The sequence below is a fragment of the Haliotis rufescens genome, unplaced genomic scaffold (genome assembly GCF_023055435.1).
Source record: "Haliotis rufescens isolate VD_foot unplaced genomic scaffold, xgHalRufe1.0.p SCAF_11, whole genome shotgun sequence".
NCBI lineage: Eukaryota > Metazoa > Mollusca > Gastropoda > Lepetellida > Haliotidae > Haliotis > Haliotis rufescens.
Genome location: NW_025963791.1, coordinates 27,251,465 through 27,274,635, shown reverse-complemented (window position 1 = coordinate 27,274,635; position 23,171 = coordinate 27,251,465). Strand labels below are relative to the sequence as shown.

The following is a 23,171-nucleotide window of genomic DNA, read 5'->3' as shown; positions in this document are numbered from 1 at the left end:
AGTCGATGTTTTATCAAATCTTGTTTGTCTGGAAGCGCATTTACCATATGTGTACAGTCTTGTTTAAAACTAACAAGGCAACATGCCGCCCTACAATAACAGGCCAATCCCTTGGCCAGCCCACCAAACCACTCGCCACCCATCAATCCCTCGCCACCCTTACCCAGTCCCCTGAGCAACATCCAGCCTCTCGCCATTCCATCAAACCCTTCGCCATCCCATCCAATCCCCGGCGACCCATCAACTCCACCCCTCACAACATCACGCAACCCCTAGCAACCCCTAGCAACACCCAACACCTCTCCACCCCTCTCCGCTCCACCCGGCCCTCGTCACCCCACCCAACCCACGGCGCCCACTCCACCCCGTCTCCACCCTGACCACTCTCGGCACCGTCTCGTCCTGTAAGCCCATGTAGAACTACACTGCTTTCAGTGTGAATCAATCAGCAGGTAGACGATGTTGAGATGAGAAGGAATCAATGCATTAGCCACAAACTGTGTTTGACAAGGGCATGATCTGCTTTTCAGGAGCGTTGTCGGTGACACGGGTCAGACAGAACGTTGGGTCAACATCTGCCTCTTTGTTTGTAGTAACTTGGTCGTGGTACGATGCAATAGCTGCATATGTGTGCTCCTTATTTAAGCCATTGCTGTGTATATCAACACCACTTGTCAGTGACGTGGGTTGGTATAACCAACAGCGCCAAACGTTGGCGACTCAAACACATTGGTGCGTCCGGGCGTGAGGCAATCATGATCGCATGAAAGATTAGGCCACAAAACATACAGTACTGCTCCTCATCGCCGCCCGACCCAAATGTTGTATTTTGTAATATTTTGCATTCTAATTTCGGTTCCCGTTCCGCATTTTTAAAGTAATTTTCCATTCACAGTTGCACTTTTTGATCTGCCCCCACCACAAGGAAGGCTGTGGCATTTCGAAGCCATGGATGGGCGTTTTGGTTCAATTTTAAATTTATGTTTGAGTGGTTGGGAAATTCAAAATATACTAGAATTCGACCTACCTATATATTGTTTGTTGAAAATGGATGAAAAACATTTTTTTTCTTATGTGACCTTCTGCACTTATAAAGCATTTGTATAATGATAAATATCATTAGTTGTGAGAATACTAGTACTAGCCAGACTATAGCTTAGCCACTAAAATATATAATTCTGATTGGAAAAAACATTGAAAAGGAGCCCCAGTGAGAAGGGAGATTCCTCAACCTGTGGAAATCTAGACTTGCTTCATTTAGAGCTCTTGCCTGAAAGTAAGGGATGGGAGGAAGGAAAGATAATATACGATCAAGGGACTAAAGCAGACTTGTACTACCCCGAGAGGTCTCCTGTATCCTGTCTGGTTACACTAGTCAGTATAATGGACGATCCCCCGGGATGTGCCCCCACCCCCACCCCTTCTGCTGGGTGGGTGAATACTGTATGTTTATGTCGAACGCCGCCGTCAGTTTTCGACGCAGCTGAGAAACATATTTTTTCTGTCTTTGTACGTACAACTGCTAGTTCTTAAATGAGCTTAATGATAGAAACATAAAGAACCATAACACATCGATTAAACATTTCAGCATTTCAAGTGAAAGTTTATTTTAAAAACATTCCCAAAATGACTAACGATCAAAACATGAATCAAATGCAACACACAAAAATTGAACGTCTTCGCACCAGAAATGCTCGAAGCTTGTGTAACAAATCTATTTTTTAATTGAGGTGTTTAATAGAAGATTTACGGTAAATCAAAAGAATATTCTGCATGGAATTGTACCAAGTCTCAGTGAGATTCTTTGATTGGTCCAGAATATATCATTACGAGATTTAACCAATTTTTATGCTTCCTCATATCAATCAATATGTCACGACTACAGAATTCAGTAATTTTAGGTGTCACTTGGTGCCGTCATCTCAATAATAATAAACGGCTTAGTCCTATCACAATTAAGATTCAACTTAAAAAATGGCCCTGGCTGCAGCGCGTGCTTATATTCCCACTCGTTACTGCTTCATGTTGTGATGTTGACTCAACGTCCTGTTTCAATACAGGTCTGGTAGGTAGATAGCACTGTACCGCGCGGAAGCGTCAGAAGCTCATTCTAGTCGATAAACTTACACGAACTGCCCACTTGTATAGCGGAAACCAGGTTTATTGCGTAAAAATCCATTGCGTAATATGGAAAAATCAATACGCTGCACCATACGTATATTCATGTAAATATTTCACAGTTTGGAACATTGCGCTACGTCCATAGAATATATTTACATCGTACTTAATGGGTATTTCTTATTTTTAAAAGCTCTGCTAACAATTAAGGATTTAATTACTATTCCGTTTGCATTAATGCAATTGAGAATTCCCATACGATCCTTCATTATTAGGCTTAGAATTTAAAGAAGTTATACACGTGCAAACGTATGCTTGTGTCATGTTGCCGTTATTTTTAACAGAAAATCAACACATTTAAGAACAGATAGGATATACATGAATCATTGTCTTCCACTGCTTATTGACCATAATTTACAACACAGCCATATATTCTGTTTTTTATAAAAAAATAATTCCAAAGCTTAATCACTAAAATTGATCATAGGAGAACTTCATAGGTGAAGTGCCTTTTCATATACAGTTTTCGCTGATATTTTTCATTACGTAGAAAATTATTAATGTAAGAAATTGTGGTGGCATTTATTGCACTTACGCCGAAATAAGTCACGTGACCTTTGAATATATTTACGTTTATAGTATAGTATAGTATCGTATCGGAGAAGCCTTGCCTCTGAATACAAGTCAAGCTCCTCACACCGAGAGCCAGCTCGCTGTACCATCGCTGCCACCAGTCACAGCTCCCCGGGAAGGTAACAAAAGTGTCATGTGCTGGCAAGGAGCTTGAATACAAGTAATGGAAGGGAGGTAACTCTCATTTACACATTGGCTTCGGGACATTACCATAATTCTATGCATTCTACTGTGATAATAATTTTGAGACTTAACTATTGCCGTTTTAGAAAAACTCGAGAAATAACATTGAATCAAATGTTTATTAAAATATCATGAATGATTCTTACGGTGATGAAATATTGGAGCTTGGTCGATTTAAATATGAGTCAATATTTATCTTCATAATCAGTTACTCCGTAGGATGCTGTGATGCATGATCAATGTCAGCGTTCTGGGTGATGTCATATTACGAACAAGATAACGGGCATGGTTTAAGACATTAACGTCCAGTTTCTTTAAAACCGGAGGCCGTCTATCAATAAAGTTTCTGTTGAAACACATACAGTTTTAATAGAGCAAATGTTATCCCACATCACCAATGCTTCTAATCACTTAAATATGGCATTATATCAGTAATCCATTATAGATTTTGAAATGTTAAAAGATGAAAGAAAAAACTACGATGCAACTCGTGTCATTCCGGGACAGGCCGTCGGTTACGGAAACGTACGAGTGGTGACGATTGGACGCAGTCGGTAATTTCCGTGAGTATTCCCGATGTGTTCGAGCGTGCATGACGATCAAATTGCCGGGTTGTGTTGCTCGTTCTTCTTCTCGAAACCCCAGAAGCTAATGAATCTAAATTTAATCACCGATAGCCTCCAACTATTGCAGTGACACGTCCTATAACAGGCAAACACGGTTGCATCTGCCTTGCCGTCCGCTGCAACGATAACGGCGTGCGACATCGCGAACATCTCTTTGACCTCCCTTATTTGGACATGAGGGAAATGAGTGTCTAATGATAACGGTCATTACTCCAACCATAGCCATAAATGTTTAATTTCTTTTGATGTTCGGCCAGTAATATTGCAGACTCTTCAGACCAGCCGATTGTTCAAGATCGATTAGACAAGACAGATGGTCACTCTCGCAATCCCTTGAGAATATTAAATGATCAACTCGCCGACTTTATAGTTATGGGTCATCGCCGCAGACGTGTCCAGTCATTAATAACAAACCAATAATTGTGTTCTCTTCCTTTCTGAGAAAACAATTGTTTGTCATGCAGCGCTGTCTGACCATATATGAACAAAACTCCCTCTCCGCCACTTTAAAGCTGGAGCACAGTGAATTACTGGGTTATCTGTTTAGAGGGATGTGTAACCTGAAAGTATATAAACTGTCTATATTGCAGTAAACAGTCAGGCGTTTTGCTTTCATCTCCCAAATACATGACAGTGAAGCTTCCTCTCTGCTTGCGTGTTCAACGTTCAGATTGATATTGTTTGTTTGTTGTTAAACGCCGCACTCAGCAATATCCCGGCTACATGACGGCGGTCTGTAAATAATCGAGTCTGGACCAGACAATCCAGTGAGTGACATCATGAGCATCGATCCACGCAATTGGGATACGATGACATGCATCAACCAAGTCAACGAGCCTGACCACCCGATCCCGTAAGTTGCCTCTTACGACAAGCACAGTCGTCTTTTACGGCAGGCAATGGTTGCTGAAGACCTATTCTACCCCGGATCTTCACGGGTTCAGACTGATATTGACAGATGCTCGTACTCTGTACATGGTAAGACTGGGTAGATCATTGAGTCATGATGAAACTCGTTCAGACATGCAGATTGTAGCCAACATCTGCCCAACAATGGATATCGAATGTACTTGCCTAACTAGTCTCATGTGTTAATAGAAAATAGCCAATATGTAATTAGCACAGATGAACCAACAAGGAGCATATCACCTCTTTTGACATTACTGACGGGGCTCGCAGATGTAGTTAATTGGAATTGGTAATAATCTTGTGAGCGTGGACATCGGCTACTCCGTCATCCTTCCTAATAAGGGAAGATTTAGACTGACGCTTCGGCTCTCAAAACATGCAAGTCTGGTAAAAACAAGCAAATACATTTAAATTAAAACAGAGCCCAAATGAGAAGGGAGTTACCAGTGGGAAATCTGGACCGGCTTCATGTAGGGCTATAGCATTAGTGTCATGTCTGGCGGAAGGAAAATAATATGGTTCAGGGACTGTGAGACAGACGAGAGACGATTAACTGACACTTTTATTTACACGTGATGTTTATTCTCAAAATATGGATATACTGGTTGGCCGGTTCTAGCGCCATTGATGTCGGATGTCACTACCTTACCTCACCATGCCGTGATATTGCTGGAATATTGTTAAAAGCGGCGTAAAACTCAACTCACTCACTCATTTACATATAAATATTTATTGATTGGACTGACTCTCGAAGTTGATATTTCAAGACTACAAATTGAATTTGAATAAAAAATTATAACTATTTGGCCATGTATTTTCACAACAATTGTTTTGGGTACCTAAATCCGAATTTGTTATATCAGGAAATAAATGCAATCACTAATACCTGTAGTTATATTTATCAAAATTCATTGATATAAAAAAATGAATTGTTGGTATCTTAAAACACAGGGACAACATGCTAAAAATGGGTATCATACAATGAATGATGAGAATGCTACTGACAACACTGGCCTCATGCACGGTTTTACTATTTATTTCCTGTTGTATGATATTAATAATTCTTTTTTTTTTTAATTATCAATTTCAAGGAAGAAGTTTTAAATATCAAAACCAGATTAGAATTCGATTGTTTATATTCGAAATGGATTCACTGATATCCAAAATCAAATTTGTGATAATGTAATTCACTACTTGGTTCATGACATTAACGAATTCTGTCTTAAAGTCATATCGCGGTACTGTCTGTCACCTATATCAAGCCATATTTCTTTGTGTTTTTGTGCGAACTATTAATAACAGGTTCCAAGACTTTATGCTGTGTTTCATAAGCTAATCATGATATTCTGCTCAGTCGAGAGGACAGGTATTATGAAAAGGTAATGGATAATATCATAAATACGATTTACTCATATCTAAAATCAACATTATGATTGTAAGATGTCATTGAGTGAAAAATTGATATCACACATTCGAGTATAATATATCAGTATATGAATTATTGATGACATCAAATCGATTATTATCACATCCACACTTAAGATTTTATGTATCTCAAATCCGACTTAAAAATTACTCAGATATGCACTCATTTAAAAATATAAAAAGCGAACATGTGGCAATAATACATATTATTTCATCAATATCATTTTTTAATTAAATGATATTAAATTGAATTTGCGAAATATTGATATAATGAAATAGGGAATAAATGGTTAACGGATGTCTCATATCATCGTCAACAACAAGAGTGATAAACACTCTTATCATCAAGAATGGCTTCTACGTGCATCACAATGTTTCGCAGACCAATGTGACGTCATCGGTTACCGTGACGTCATAACATATAATCAAATGATGTCTTAAATCTCTCTGCCATTGAAGCTGTATTTTTACACTCAATTTAAAACACTTATAGTAATTATACTGTTTTCAAACTGAAAAGGGTTGGAGGAATGCTGTTGGATGATAAATAGAATCTCACTATCACTAGTGTGTCTTTTGATATCAATTAGATCTAGATCTATATCAACACTCATAATGTCCCATAATTTGTATCAACTCGTGTTGATATATTTCATCAGAGACCATTATATGGTCTCTGATTTCATGTAAAAAGACACGAGGGTGAGATTCTCTAATTATTCCGATTGAAATGAAATACCCCTTGACTTTAGCTAGTACTATTTTAAAATTGAATGCCTTTTATATTTCTTTTATTAATATTATTAAACGCCAATCAGGTCTGTAAATGTAGACCCCGACTGGCTATCACATATATTCAAACATGAGGCGCCCAGGCCTACGCATCGTATATACACACCTAATAATAATATCGCATAATTTATTACTATGAGGAAAATCCCACTGACCACGTGATCTTTCCATAGCGATATTAATTTGTCACAGAGCGCGGCTGTGCCCTGATTTCATTCCAAAGCTATTTTCTAATTTGTTTTGTAATATACTTCAGTTATACTCATACGACCTATTCAACGCGACAGGCGATTGATAAATTTCATGAAATAACGTTAGCGTTCGCAGTACATTTATAGCCGGCGGTTAACACCGTTGATCTTGTCGGCCGGAATAGCTCAGTTGGGAGAGCGTTAGACTGAAGATCTAAAGGCCCCCGGTTCAATCCCGGGTTCCGGCACAGAGTGCAGGACTCTGGCGGCTGACCAATTTTTTTTCATATTTACTGGTTTCATGAATCGTTACCGAGCAAAATGGTGAGTGAAACTCTTCCTATAATATTATTTAGATAATTGATATATATATTATGAAATACCGTACTTTTCCAGCGATTTTCCACATTAATGTTATTACCACTTGTATAACAAATGTAAGCACTGCTTAACATTTTAATGACGTAACTATTACGTTAATGAAAACTAGAATGACGTCATACAAACTGTTACAAACATATACGCAATCCAGATTTTAAATATAGTATTAGGTATATTACATGTCTGTGTTCATACAGTATAGGTCATTTAACCAGGCAACAAATAGTGTTGTTTTCAAATATGGAAAAAAAATATTATCATAATTTCAATAACATTACAGAATTATCGCAGGAAATAATGTAGATCAAACAATTAATAATGACAATCTTTCATCCCAGCCATACGTATACATGTGTAAAATATATATAAAAAACGTTAAGAGTTTTTATTAATATTATTCACTAGTATATCATAACCGCGACATATATTGTAGTTCCCCTGCGAGTCGAGGTTGAATCATATTTCAAGTGTCCCCGTCATAATGATGGCAGCGTCCCCTGCCAGGTGTACCCGCTCCCCCGCCACCCTCAGGTGTATGTCCCCACCCCGGGGTGAGCACTGGCGAGCTGGAAACACAAACATAAACTTAGTTAATACATGTTCTCTGGTTCAGCTTCTCTCGCACACACGTGACTATGTTACAGTCGACGTCTATAATCAGGCTATATGTATACTGACTGAAAAATTCAGGCAATGTACGTATTGATTGACATTTAATGCCAATATGCATATTGGCTGAGAGTTGAGACTGGATGTTAGACATTTCAATCATGATTTCTTTTGGTGTCTTTCATTCTTCTTATATACTTTATCTACTCAATATGGCAAAGTTGTATCGGTTTCAGGCAAATGTAACGGAAGGGTTGGTATGTCACGTGATTCAATATCCAATAAAAAAAATATTTACTTTGACGTCATAAACAACCGCCTATATACATAACTCTTTTTGTTCATTAGTTTGTTTGTTTTTTATAATTGATAATTTATTTCTGAGTCCCTGTTACAGAACGGACCTGACACCCAGGGAAGTGCCTCGCCTGGTAAGACAAAATATACAGACAATTTTAGCAATGTTATTAAATGAGTTCTAGAAGCTATTGATGCAGGTCGCTACTAATAGTAAGATTGATATTGGAGGTGTGGCTATTATGGACTGAGATATTTTTTTAATAAACTGGACATTGACATAGACACACATTCAAACTCACAGTCACTCACTTTAATTTATATAACCCATAAAGAAGCTTAATATAGTGACATCAAAACATACGTTAGCAAGAAATATTGTACATATTAAACTTGTTCGTTCTTACTTTTACCATTAATCCATAAAAAAACTACATGAATAATATGAAAATTGTGTTTTTCTGTTCTATTCTACATTTATATACCACACTTCCTCGGATACTTGTTATTTGTTCCTCGACCAACGGATCCGTATGCATTCAAGTTATCATTCTCAACTCCCTGGTGAGTATACAACCCAAGCTGCCTACCGGCGATATCGGATTTTTACATCCACCTCACATATCGGGTAGCCATTCCCTGCTGGGTGAACAGAGGCACATTTGAACTAAGTCACTTGCCCAGGGTGACACCACACGTTTTTTTCACACTTGTGTTTCGGGTATATGAACGTATTCGCGTTCCTAATAAACAATATAACAAATCATGACGTCTTCTCACCATAAAGCTCGCGTTTCTCCAGCTGTAGGGACCAGTAGCTGGCCAGTTCTGTGTGGGCCGATCCTAAAATAATAAACTTTGTAAGTACAGAGACCATATACAGGTATATGGTCACTGGTAAGTATAAACATTTGTTTTAAGTATTCAAACTTTTAACTTCACTAGCTGGTACGGAAATCTGTCTGTTCAAAATCTGTGACACGGGGAAACGAATCATTGATATCTCCCTCCAGGAATTCGGCGGCATTCATGAGCAGCAAATATTTAACACAGCAAATAATATATGAAGCGATATCTCGCATGTTTTACATCCTGAGTATCGACTTCTTCCTTCTGGCCGCCGGCAGCAGTTGCCGATGTTGAGAACTAACAGGGCCCGGACCAGCTGGTACCAGGTTTAATAACACGTTTTGTAATAAATAAATGTTAAGCATTTATTAGCTAGTGCCACATTTAATGTTAATTACATATGTGATTTTCTTATACTTATACATGCGTGTGTTTATCAATAAGCTGAGACCTTGTGCGATTTAACCCAAATTCCCTTCGGGATAATATAGTGTTATCTTATCTTATCGTGAATAAAGGTAATCTTTCTAGGGCACTGTTGCCAAAAGTGAGTGAGTATTGTTTTACGCTGCTTTATGCAATATTTCAGCAATATCACGGCTGGGGACACCAGAAATGGGCTTCAAACATCGTACCATTGGACGTTACTTGTATCTTAAGCCACCATCAAATATGGGTGTATAAGCTTTTTGCACAGCAGTTTACGTGAGGTAAGATATATTAATGCCATCGAAATAATTACCTGCAGAGTTCTACCTCGTCTACTAACCGCTATATGTTTCCATGTCACGTGGTCCTCCGGTATCCCCACCCATGGGGCGAAGTACCTGGACGCAAAGTCGTACCCCCTCCCCTCAGCGTCCACCGCTCCGTTAGACTGGGACCCCCTCAGCGTGATGATCACCCCCCTCACTTTCCCCGTTCTCTCACTCTCCACCATACGGGGTACCTGGGGCTGTAGGCTCCCCAGCTCCGATCTGCAGGGACAAGTGGTAGTGTGTAGTTGCAAGGATTATATTAAAACAATAACAAAAAAACACATCAAATACATTTACTTTACACTCAGTATTAAGACCTCCAAAGTTATACATAGTTTATGATTTCTAAAAGATTAAGCTATCCGAGGGTAGATCCCTTATTTAAGGAAATACGGCACTTTGAATTTTGTAAATGGTTTCTTACCTTGAGCAGCAGTCTGACAATCTGACCAGTAGGCTGTTAGTGGTGGACGAGTATTCCACGTCTTGTATAAGTGACGAGTGTACAACCACCTGTGACAGTCAGGCACAACAACACTCAGAACACCAACACAGCTGACTCCATGAATATCAAGTTTGTTGACGCGTTATAGAGAGGATACTTAGGATGGAACGCTTTTGTTTTTGTTTGTTGTTTAACGCCTCACTCAGCAATATTCCATCTATGTGACGGCGGTCTGTAAATAATTGAGTCTGGACCAGACAATCCAGTGATTGACGTCATGAGCATCGATCCACACAATTGAGATACGATGACATACATCAACCAAGTCAGCGAGCCTGACCACCCGATCCCGTTAGTCGCCTTTTACGACAAGCATAGTCGCCTTTTACGGCAAGCATGAGTTGCTGAAGACCTATTCTACCCCGGATCTTCACGGGTCTAGGATGGTACGCGTGTAACAAGGCCATGTTTGTGATCACATTTACCAAAGTTAAGGTCTAAAAATGTGCCAATGCCCGTAACCTACACAACAACGGAACGAAGAACAAATATTCCATGCGTGTTTTGTATATTTTGAATTTATATTTGTTTTCAGGTTTCCACACCCACCTTTAAAAGGTTCCCCAGCTCCGCTCTATCTTGTTAAAGAAAACAAATGTATTAAAAAGACGGATGTTGAATAACACGAAGTTAGCCCCTTAGCTGCTGGATGATTCATTGTGGTTATCGTTTTCTTGAGTACCATGCCTTGGGTTCGAATCCCAGATGTTTTTGTCAGGTATTATGAGTGAGTGAGTGTTATGGTTTTACGCCGCTTTTAGCAATATTCCAGCAATATCACAGCGGGGGACACCAGAAATGGGCTTCACACATTGTACCCATGTCGGGAATCGAACCCGGGTCTTCGGCGTGACGAGCGAAGGCTTTAACCACTAGGCTACCCGACCGCCCCTCAGGAATTATGACTATCCCGTACTCCTGGGTTTCACCGAAATTGTCCAAACTTAATCGTAATTCGACAAAGTAGAGACAATTTATGGATAACTTAATGAAATGAAATCTGATATATTTTGTGTACATCTAACCTGTTCCCGGTATTCACGGTATTGTCTGCCTATTCTACCCCGGAATCTTCACGGGTCAATTTTAGTCATTTCTGCCCAGTAACAATAATCTTTTTGACTTATAGTCCATTTCTGAAATAGTATTTTGTACTTTAAAACTAACCCAGGATGATTCATACTCTGAAGGGATGAAAGTTTGGCTGCGAGGATCACTGGATCTAGAGGCCACTCTGAAAGCTCCCAAGTTCAGAATGAGAAGCGGGCCTGGAGATGAGCTTCGCGTGAGGCTGTTTTTCGGGACAAGACTGGTCAAAGGGGAGTAACTCTGACCTTTACGATGCCGATGGAAAGGGAAAACCTTTCTGTTGCCCAAATCGTCTGTCACTTCTTCCAGAAAGAGTGAGTGAGTGAGTTGGGTTTTACGCCGCTTTTAACAGTATTCCAGTTATATCGCGGCGTGTCAGCTTAATGTGGGAGGAAAGCCCCAAGTGATGCAGGTCTCAGACGTTTACCACTTCGGTGAAACCCACGAGCAAGGGTATGGTGCTGACAAACCTAGAAACATAACGCCTTGTGCGAGCCCAGCGCCTACCCGCTCCATCTTAGTCGCCTCTTACACAAACAAGGTCGGAGTCACCTCTTTTACACCAAAGTCTCCGCAAGGGAATACAAGTGGTGGTTACATAGACAGAACTCACGACGTTAGATCTAGATCAAAATGTTTTGTTTGTTTGTTGTTTAACGCCGCACTCAGAAACATAATCGGGGCGAACCGGGATTCGAACCCACGATCATAGATTTCTGGCGTGCCCAAGGGACGCAACTCTGCACAGCGAATCGCGGCGCCTTAGACGACTGGGCCACCCGTGCCCCCTCCAGAATTATATACCTCCAGTTATAGATCTATGTTTCACCGTCATCTTGTTAAACGAACGTTAGAGATCCTGTAAAGAAGCTGAACTACGACTTCACCTGTTTGTGGGAGGGAATCAGGGGGAAATCCATTTAGTATAGGTTATCCCGCCTGCTCACTGTCAACGTTCCACTCAAGGTGTCCAAAGAAATTTCTTTCGATGCATTTCCTAAAACAGAGTGATAAATAATAGTTTCTTTCATACTGTGTAATTTATTGCTAAAGAGGAAAAATAATATTTATATTTGACATTTTTCAATTATTATATTATATTATGTTGTTTGATTTAATACTTATTGATATATTATTGGTTTGGTTAGGTTCTTTTTTGTGTGTTTAACGCGGCACTCAGCAATATTCCAGCTATATGACGGGGTCTGTAAATAATCGAGTCTGGACTAGACAATCCAATGATTGACATCATGAGCATCGATCCACGCAATTGGGATACGATGACATGCATCAACCAAGTCAGTGTGCCTGACCACCTGATCCCGTCATTCGCCTTTTGCGACAAGCATAGTCGCCTTTTACGGCATGAATGGGTTGCTGAAGATATTTATTATTAAATACTTTAATCCGACTACCTAGCTTCTTGAACAGAACTGCAGTGGAGCCTAGAGTTGCATGGCCACAGAGATTTATATCTGTCTTTGAGGTGAAAAATCGCAGGCCAAACCTAGAACCTGTGGAATACAACATAGACTCGATGTAGGTTAGGGCGCACTTCAAAAATTCAACGTCGGATACCCTAAATTTTCATTTTTATTTCATCACGTCGGGTGTTCCTCCCATGGTGACCCGTCAGTTACTCGTCGTGATTAATACAGTTCGAAGCGCCGTTAAACCCAACTCGCTCATCACCATAACAACAGGTTCCTTGTCTCAGTAGCTGATTCCTAAGGCTGTTACTTAAGAACAACGACCCCGATCAACAACATTACGTGTTTTGAAGCTCTCGTCATCCCCGTCGCTGAAGATGAAGCCTGTGGCCGGCATATTCGTCTCTATAGCAACCTTCTGCATTTGTTTGTCGGTTAGATTCTGCGCAGAATGATGGTAATACTAGAAATATACTGATACTGATACTGAACTCTAAAAACTGAGACAGATATTTGATATATTCTATTTTAAGAAACCGTATACCATAATTAGTGGTGAGGTGAGATGAAATGGGGTTTAACGTCGCGTCCAAGATTATTGCACTTATATAGCGACGTGCATACACGTGTGTGTGTGTGTGTGTGTGTGTTTGTGTGTGGCTGCTTGTGCTAGTCCGGACTTTATCCGATTTATAGTGCTAGCCCACTGAAATACTATGTCGCAGTTTAACATGAATAACTCACAGTATACAGTATACTGACTCCGAGCTGACCCATCCTTGTTTTATCTCCTTAATGTCGACTATGCTTGTCGTAAAAGGCGACTAACGGGATCGGGTGATCAGGCTCGCTGACTTGGTTAATGCATGTCGTCGATCCCAATTGCATGGATCGATGCTCATGATATTAATCACTGGATTGTCTGTTTCAGACTCGATTATTTACAGACCGCCGTCATATAGCTGGAATATTGCTGAGTGCGGCGTTAAACAACAAAACAACCAAACCAACCTTAATGTCGAGTCTTTTGGTGTGATGCGACCGGGCCATAATTAGTAGTAGTAGTAGTAGTAGTAGTAGTAGTAGTAGTAGAGCTTTCACGAGTGAAGATTTGAGTAAAGGCATCCGAGGAATCGAGGTTACAGAAAGACAACATAGAATAAGACCCGGCTCTGGTATCCTACATAGTATTCTTTATATAAACTGTTTCCTGATTATTTTCACTATACCTTTATCATTGATAGAACAGAGGTATGTCGACATTTTACAATGTAATTTTGAACCCTAATTTACGTTTTCTATGTATCTATCCATCCATCCGTCTGTATCGGGGTATCGCCGGCCACTACCTGCACGTGAGCCACAATCTCGTATTCTGATACACGATCGGGGTAATTCGGTCATGGGTTTTCACGATCTACTTTTGCCGACTGGGTATAGGACAAATGTCACATTAGCTAAGCCTGATGAATGAATACACGTGTTTACCGCATTGTTAATTGACGCCAGGCATACTGCCGCGGGGTTGCCACTGAAAGCAGTCTTTGTGAAAGCATCTACGAAATATATTGGTAGTTCGGACATGGTCGACCTCCTAGTATAACCTTGACCTTTCCTTGTCAGGCTGCTGTGTTTGCTTAAAGGGGTGGCAGAGATATATGTCAAGCCTTCGTGTTGACTTGGATATCAAGATCTTGAAGATAGTCTTCTAAAGGCTCGATTTATGCATTCGTTCCGAAAATCATGTAAATGAATGTTTTCAGTATTTTTAATATGTTACTTGCGGTAGATATAAAAAGTAATATTTACACATTCTTCCTATGTTTATCTGTTTATTTTACGTGGCTGTGCGGACACACGCCTGGAAACTAAAATGGTACAATTTGGGCTTCGTCACTATGTGTAAACCACAGTATTAGCCCTGCGTATATTTGTTGCTGTTAATGTTTCTGCCGGGTGGATCAATGTCAATGAATAATAACTGAACATTATTTTGGCTTACTCTTTTTAATAATAACAAACACGCAAAAAAGGTCCAAACAAAAAGAAGAAAAAATACAACCGATGAAATTAAAAAAAACCAATAAAACAAAACAGTATTATGATAACATACCGGATGTTAAATAACATGCATTTATAAGTCTTGCAGGAATGAACCACGTATCCAGTTCTATCCACCGATGTCCGTCTTAAACAAAAGATCTGGGTTAGAATAGGTCTTCAGCATCCCATGCTTGTCGCGTAAAAGGCGACTGACGGGATCGGGTGGTCAGGCTCGCCCATGCATGTCATCGTGTCCCTATTTCGTAGATCGATGCTCTTGATATCAATCACTGGATTGTCTGGTTCAGACTCCATTATTTACAGACCGCAGTCACATAGCTGGGATATTGCTGAAAGTGGCGTTAAGCAACATACAAACAGACAAACAAATCTTAAACAAACGATAACATTCACATACGACCGCTGCAAACAACAAACATGCCCAAAACCAGACACATGGGTATACCAACATATACAACTTGAATACATATTATCTATTTCAAATACCATGAAACCATACATACAATGTCGTTTTCTGATAAAAAAAACATGCATGCATACTAAATATTGAAAAATATTCCCCTGTAAGTCGAGGTTGAATCATATTTCAAGTGTCCCCGTCATAATGATGGCAGCGTCCCCTGCCAGGTGTACCCGCTCCCCCGCCACCCTCAGGTGTATGTCCCCACCCCGGGGCGAGCACTGGCGAGCTGGAAACACAAACACATCATGCAGTATGCAATATTAACACTCTGCATTAAACTGTTATACTAATCAAAAGAAGTTCTTTAAAACAACACCAAATTCGGGTGTTCTTTAACTTCTTTTGAGTTGTATATAACTGCTGCAGCGGAGGACCATTTCATCCTCCTCTTGTCTCTCAGGGAATGAGCACGTCCATGTATGCATACTAACATAAAGAGGTTTGTAAGCTTGTACTAGTCCGGACTGATGTCGTTGCTAGCACACTGAGACACCATGACGCAGTTTAACATGAATAGTGAGTGAGTATGGTTTTACGCCGCTTTTAGCAATATTCCAGCAATATCACGGCGGGGGACACCAGAAATGGGCTTCACACATTGTACCCATGTCGGGAATCGAACCTGGGTCTTCGGCGTGACGAGCGAACGCTTTAACCACGAGGCTACCCGACCGCCCCTTTAACATGAATACCCCACTCAGACACAGTATACTGTTTTCGAGCCCCTTAATGCCGAGCGCCAGACAGGAAAACAACAGGTACCATCTTTTAACGTCTTGTAGTATGACAGGAATCGGTCTCCGGGTGGACGCTCTACCACTAGACCACGGAGGCGGTCAGGACAAATATCATTTTCTACTTGTATGGTCTGTTGTATATGGATCTAGGCCTTGATACTGAATAAAGTATTGATTGATTGATTGATTTAATATAATTACAGAGTGACGTCACGTGACTCACCGTAAAGCTCGTGTTTGTCCAGCTGTTTTGACCAGTAGCTGGCCAGTACTGTGTGGGCCGACCCTGAAACCACAAACATCGCCCATCAACATAACCCCATTTATAGAAAATAAGCAAGTCTTGCTTGACAACGGTATAAGGATCTATACCGAAACGTCGCTTTTCACAGTATTAAAAAAGTTGTTATCCATAAATTGTGTCTATTTTATCATCTAATATTTCGTTTATACGTGCCTGTGATACTGGTTTTACATCTATACGGAGCTAAAACCCTTTTGAGAACGTCTATACATATATAAGCGTCACTCAATATGTGTTGTCTGAGTTTTTTCCATGAAAACACAAATAGCATGAAAGCACAATTAGGCTCAAGACAATAACTAAAAAAACAGAAAAGTGCTGGTTTAAAATAAATGAACAGCAGAGAAGAATAACCATACGTTACAATTTAAACTGACCCGTGACAGGGTCCTCCGGTATCCCCACCCATGGGGCGAAGTACCTGGACACAAAGTCGTACCCCCTCCCCTCAGCGTCCACCGCTCCGTTAGACTGGGACCCCCTCAGCGTGATGATCACCCCCCTCACTTTGCCCGTTCTCTCACTCTCCACCATACGGGGTATCTGGGGCTGTAGACTCTCCAGCTCCGATCTGCAGGGACACGTGGTAGTGTGTAGTTGCAAGGATTATAAGATTTGTTTTTATTATTTCTGAAATTTTCACATTCATTTATTGGCTCAGAATTTTAGCGTGTTTTTCACCCTCTATAATACACTATTTTAATATCACCTGGTCACCTATCACCTGAAAAGCCAAGTGAGCTCATATCGTCGGAAGTCGTCTGTCGTCCATAAACCGTATCCAGAAGCTAACAGGCCAGTATGACGTCAGAAGTGATAATCTGTGGCGTTATGACATTTACGTCGACAATAAAAGTATGTCCCACGAGCCAATTAAAATATGGGGAATATTCACAATGGTGCCATACACAGCCGCCTATAGGGCTCTTTCTTTTCTTTCATTAGTGTTTGTAAGATACGAATTAGAGCAAGGGAAATACATAGATTTCGTAAGATCAGGATAATCATAATGATCACATTTTATTTATTCCCCACTTTACTATTATTAGCTGTAGTGATGATGTGTTGTGTTCTATATTATACACTGGGTATACGTATGTCGTCAACAGTGACTGTTTATGAGGCCTTTACTATTGTGACGTCATTACAAATTACATCAAAAATGGCTTTTGCAATTCGTCACGAATGCTGTAAAGCGCGTGAAATCATTGCTTCAGACTGATTCGTAGATTAATATTAACTCGCTTATTTTGAACCATATACATATGTAATGTGGAAGGTAAGCACGAGGAGACGTATTGTTATAACGACAGTTTTGTTACGTCATGCTCTCAGTAAGTAAGTTCCTCCTAAATACTGATTTTATTTAACGTTCATGGTACAAAGTCGATAAATATTTCGTTTTGTAAGTTTTGCGTGATGTTATTAAGAATTGACCTTCACTTTGTGTGAGTTCATTGGAGTATGAACCTGCATAGAGTGAGGGCCAAACTGTATGAACGTAGGAGCTTGCGACAACGTTCATACAATGTTTGGCCCTCACTCTATGCAGGTTCATACTCCAATGAACTCACACAAAGTGAAAGTCAATTCTTATAATTTGTTATCACAATTTCTTTCCTCAAAGGACGTAGGCCAAAATCTAAACACAATTTTATTTAGTACGTGTGACTTCATGTTTACACTGACAGCCAAACAACAACCAGCTATAACGCGGAATAAAATAGTTCCCCAAAAAGAGAGGTGGCATGAGCGTATGGATGCAGAACTTGCACTTCAGAAACTTCTTACGCAACACATGTGTTCATATAATAACCCCATTAGACGAGAAAGGTCTGTAATGAACTACCTCAGTAAGTCAGTCACAATGACAGCGCGTCGTAATACATTTACATCAAGTACAAGACGTCAAAATGGCCGACACGATAAACGTGACGGGAGGATTTCCGAAGTTGTTAATGAACCTGTGGCGGTTACATGTGTTAGTCATAATTGATCAACTGACCGATTATTGAAAGGTGATTAAAGATGCGTCAAACAGACACCAACGTAAATTCGTAGATTGCTGGAGACGGTCACTGTCAGCCTAGACACAGATCGAGTCGATACTGACGATAGTTTGGATGTGCATTTTTTCGTTTGTTCATTAGGATGGGCCGTAGCGAGGAAATTCTTGAACAATCATGCAGTCAAGCTCTCTGGCGTTTCTCAATGTAAACTTAAATGCTGAGAACAAGATTAAAGGTTCTAAATGATCAGAAATAATGCTTATGTATGTTTTCGTGCTATCCCTATAGGGAATTCCCAGGGGTTTCCCCAGGAATATGGAAGTAGTCCGTCAGTGTTTACGTCATTTCAAGAACACGGTCTCGTGAAAAACGTATGAACGTCAAATTGTGTCGTTCATACACTTATGAACGTCAACTTCGCGGTCATGTGACCGACCTCTCGTCCAATGGAAAAGCCGTATATCGTTTAAACGTCAAATTAAAAAAATATTGCTGAATGTTTGTACAGAAAACTATGACCGTTTGGGGGGAAGCTAAAAGCGTCACATGACGTCGACAACAAATTATGACGTCATCATCTTTTGTGACGTCAATACACTATGCCAACAATGGTATCTGCATTTACGTAACAAGCTCGTGTATCACAGGTGTGCTTCGTAGGGGTAGCAAATGTATGCACGTGCGTAACAACTGGTCCGACTTACCGTGTCACGGAGTCCGACAACCGGACCACCAGCTTCTTGGTTGTGGGGGAGTATTCCAGATCTTGAATCAGTGACGGGTCTACAACAACCTGACAAGAACACGGATTGAGGACGTATTAAACTTAGCTTGGCTGTCCAGTGAAACTGTGTTAATCTGGACAGTGATAAACCAAAATTGTGGAGTAACGTCCCTTATGATGATATATACTGATGATTTACTATTGGAGTGGTACTGGTGATGATAAACACGATGATGAAACCTTTAAAACAATATCCAAACATGTTCCTTGAAATCACCATCGTCTATTTTAATCATCTCCCCGAGGCAATGGCGTTAACTGACTGTAAAAGTCCAGTTTCCGTCCTTGTCGAGATTGGCTTGAATTCCGGAGTTACATTCTGGCTCGACAAACGAGTCTATGCACAGTCTATGCATACTAGTACGAGTCTATGCAAAGTCCAATCAAAATCGCGTAACGTGCAGATTTCGGTCGACTGCAGGATTTGCAAAGCATGTGTGAATTAATTATATATAATATTAATTAATTATAGTCAGTTAACGCCCCTGCCTCGGGAGGATGACTGTTATCGCTTATTGTATGTTTCTTCCGAACATACCTTAAGGAGATTTTCCATTTCGGATCTATCCTGTAATAAAAAAAACGAAATTTATTTGTTCCTTATATTGCTTGAATCAATGTTCATTTAATGGGAAGCTTGCTTTTCATGTATACTAGTATATATTGCAGAAGTGTACACTTGTTTATTAATAATCAACTTGTAGACCTCTCGGCTAGTATAAGGGAGACAACTCTCGATACTGATGTTCGCTGTTCATCCCTTCATATTCATTTCTACAGGGCAGCGCTGAAACAAAATGGTCAGCGGTAGCTTCTTACTGAAACATTAACTTTGTTTGTTTAGATGTTTGTTTTGTTGTGTTGTTTTGTTTGTTTGTTTTGGGTTGTTGTTTTGTTTTGTTGTTTGTTTGTTGTTGTTGTTGTTTGTTTTTGTTGGTTTTTTTTGTTTGGTTTTTTTTTTTTGGGGGGGGGGGGGTTAACGCCGCACTCAAGCTATATGACGGCGACCTGTAAATAATTGAGTCTAAACCAGACAATCCAGTGATTGATCATAATCATCGATCTACGCAACTGTGATACGATGACGTGCATCAACCAAGTCAGCGATCCTGACCAGCCAATCCTGTTAGTCGCCTCTTACGACAAGCATAGTCGCCTCTTACGGCAAGCATGGGTTGCTGAAAACTATTCTAACCCGGCTCTTCACGGGTATAAACATTAACAATATATACTACAGCTAATTCTCCATTACTGAGGACACCCTGGAGTAACCCCGATATTGTATCTCCACTCTCATTTATCCAGATAATAACACACTGCATAATCAAGGGTAATGACAAGTAGCAGCACATGACCTGTTCCTCAGAAGGGTTCAAGGGAAAGTCCATGGAGATTAACTTGTCCTGTCGCCGTGTGGTTAATATCCCGCTCAATGTGTCGAAACTTATTTCTTGTGACTCATTTCCTGAAAAATGACGCAACTTCCGATTAAGGGGATTAAGTTTTTAACTATAGCATATGGTTCATTAACACGCTTGAATATGTTCTATACTGGGCGCCCCCCACTTATATCTCTCTATCTCTCTCTCTCTCTCTCTCTCTCTCTCCATCCAACGACTATAAACCCTACCCCCACTCTCCCTTCCTCTACCTACACCCATTCACCATACCATGCTGTGTCCAGTCTACCACACTACCCCCAACATCGATATCACCCCTTCACCTTACACCCGACAAGACCCGGCCACCTACCCTATGGCCTACCCACAACACCCCACTCATCTTTTCCTTTTCCACTAAGCCCTACCTATCTTGTTGAACAGGACAGCAGCCGACCCAAGCGTTGCATGGCCACAGAGATTCACTTCGGTCTTGGGCGTGAACCACCGCAGGCCAAACCTGCAATCTGCAAAATAAAACACAGCGTTTCCACCGGGTACCGTTTCCTTTGATATAATATTCTATTCTATTCAATCCAAGTAAACAATTTAGTCATGTAGTATAATATAGTATGAATGTAGCTCAACCACTAACCCGAGTGTAAATGGTGGAGTTACCGCTCGGTTTGAAATGGAGCCCGGTGCCTGGGATTTCCGGTTAGCATTGAGATTTGTCAGGTTTCATAATCAGCTACCGGTATGTGATGCAGTACTCTCAAGATACTGTTTTTTATTATGCTGCCGACATGAACACGTGCGAGGGGGTGAGCTGGACTCTCCGCTAGGTGTCGGCTTCGTGGGATTAAAGCCACTGTTATAGACATTAGCCCCTTTGGTGAAATCAACGCGCACTCGTGTGGACAGTCTAAGGATCATCCTCAGTGTGCGACTAGGATTGCACACGGGCAGCGGATCCTGGTACGACAGGGGGCAGCGACTCGTGTAATTCAATTTAAAAAGGCAGACATTGCATAACATCAGAATTACTTTTCTTGAAGCTATCTTCATTTCCCTCACTGAAAACAAAAGCTGTCTCCGACAAGTTCATTTCAGCTGCGATCTTCTGCATCAATGTTTCTGTGAGATTCTTTGAAATAAAAAAAAAGCTTATTAAATTACATTATCAATACTTTGGGCCCAGTATTTCTCCTACATCCACATATTGCAACAGTTTGTCGTCCTGTGATGATTCCAGCAAGTTTAATCTCAGCGCAATACATTTATAAATACCAAACTATTCTGGATAGTATAACAGAACATGTAACTTTGATATACATTTACTATAATAGCCTCTAAAAAGTTCGAAATTCTTCCACGACCCAACCTAACATAAGTACTTGTTCATGTTATGGCTATGCATACAGCTCCGGTTTGCAGAAACGAGTACACCTCGTTAGCTAAGGGAGACAACTCTAATCGACATAACAAACCTAGGACCGCAGAGAAATGATACATATAATTCTTTAAAAAATGACGACTGTCGATAGAATAAAATAGCTCAATGCTGAGGAATCCAGTCAACAAATAGAAAATGGCACTCCTGATCATAAATAACAGGAAAATACTGGTAAAATAAATCGAATTTATGTGAAAACTAGATACCTTGTGAAAAAAACACCACAAACTTTACATGTATATTTTGAACTGATAACGTTGTTAGTTCTCACGTAGTGTTTTGTAATTAATAGTATTGGGTGTCGTCATAAATGCTTTGTGCAATAAATATGTAAGTATGTCTTATTTCATACCAAGTCATATTATAGTAGTATCAAGAATGTCAGTATACGATATAAGGACTTAATTGACAGTCGTTTGTATGCGTTGTTTTATAATGAGAAGCATGGACAAATAATAAGTTATTAATTTTATATTAATATTATTACATATTTAAATATGCAGTTAAATAAACCATGTTGTGTTTGGTAGAAACATGCAATTTAAGCCCTGGGGACTTGAAGTGGTTCTAAAATCGTATACTGCCAACACGCCTTCGTGGTCACTCGTCAAACTGGGACAAACCCAATTCGGGTACCGGAAAAGGGCGAGTGGTGCCGAATGCGCAACATACCGACACTGAAAGTCGGCCACATGGGCAGTGGATGTCCAACTCAGTAAGCAAAACATTGCTGAAATCAGCTGAGACAGCTGTATAATAGGTCAAACGCATAGTCACCGTGCTGGTCGCTGAAACGAGGCAGACAGCCGCGGGGTTGCCACTGAATGCCGTCTTGGTGAACGCATCAACGCAAAAAACCGGGAGGCAAGTTGACTTGGACATGGTTGACAAATCCCATACAGCCTTGACCTTCTGACGGGTTTACATTGTATTTAGGTCTTCGTGGAAAAGTACTTTTATTGTATGTTGTTGTTTTTTTAATGTAATTAAATATGTGGGTCTGGTTAATAACAAATGTGCTATTTTGTGTCATTTCAAAAAAACGTATGATACACAAAAAACTTATAATTTAGATGTACTTTACTCACTTTTTTCTTTTCAAAATAAGACCTAACATTATACAGTGCCGTAGCCAGCGCGGGGTGTGTGTGTGAGTTTTCATAGAAAACAGTTTGATTTG

At 40.2% G+C, this 23,171-nt stretch overlaps 2 protein-coding genes and 1 non-coding gene across 3 annotated transcripts; 1 reads left to right on the top strand and 2 right to left on the bottom strand.

Moving 5' to 3' along the window:
• The first annotated feature begins 7,052 nt into the window (after window positions 1-7,052).
• On the top strand, window positions 7,053-7,125 carry Trnaf-gaa. The gene has a single exon. It is a non-coding gene; the product is annotated as a tRNA-Phe (tRNA).
• Window positions 7,126-7,714: 589 nt separating this feature from the next.
• On the bottom strand, window positions 7,715-14,379 carry LOC125378086 (phenazine biosynthesis-like domain-containing protein 1). Its single transcript, XM_048392933.1, has 7 exons — window positions 14,284-14,379; window positions 13,138-13,237; window positions 12,719-12,879; window positions 10,196-10,284; window positions 9,770-9,990; window positions 8,945-9,007; window positions 7,715-7,824 (listed from the first exon to the last, which is right to left on the bottom strand). Exons 1-7 carry the CDS (start codon window positions 14,377-14,379, stop codon window positions 7,715-7,717), a joined length of 840 nt encoding a protein of 279 aa, XP_048248890.1.
• Window positions 14,380-14,766: 387 nt separating this feature from the next.
• On the bottom strand, window positions 14,767-22,888 carry LOC124149327 (phenazine biosynthesis-like domain-containing protein 1). Its single transcript, XM_046520833.2, has 9 exons — window positions 22,769-22,888; window positions 21,583-21,682; window positions 20,964-21,062; window positions 20,512-20,621; window positions 19,695-19,724; window positions 19,077-19,165; window positions 16,741-16,934; window positions 16,283-16,345; window positions 14,767-15,548 (listed from the first exon to the last, which is right to left on the bottom strand). Exons 1-9 carry the CDS (start codon window positions 22,871-22,873, stop codon window positions 15,439-15,441), a joined length of 900 nt encoding a protein of 299 aa, XP_046376789.2. The 5' UTR covers window positions 22,874-22,888; the 3' UTR covers window positions 14,767-15,438.
• Between the last annotated feature and the right edge of the window lie 283 nt (window positions 22,889-23,171).

Bases quoted from the DNA above. Each gene is read 5' to 3' on its own strand.
- LOC124149327 (XM_046520833.2), bottom strand. From the start codon at position 22,873: ATGTCCAAGTCAACTTGCCTCCCGGTTTTTTGCGTTGATGCGTTCACC. The intron at 21,683-22,768 runs GTGACTATGCGT...TTTATTTCAAAG, and splicing joins TCGTTTCAGCGACCAGCACG to AATCTCACAGAAACATTGAT. The intron at 16,935-19,076 runs GTAAGTCGGACC...GTGTCCCTGCAG, and splicing joins TTGTCGGACTCCGTGACACG to ATCGGAGCTGGAGAGTCTAC.
- LOC125378086 (XM_048392933.1), bottom strand. From the start codon at position 14,379: ATGTCCGAACTACCAATATATTTCGTAGATGCTTTCACAAAGACTGCT. The intron at 13,238-14,283 runs GTAAACACGTGT...CATTCTGCGCAG, and splicing joins TGGCGTCAATTAACAATGCG to AATCTAACCGACAAACAAAT. The intron at 12,880-13,137 runs GTAATGTTGTTG...TGTATTCCACAG, and splicing joins TGACGAGAGCTTCAAAACAC to GTTCTAGGTTTGGCCTGCGA.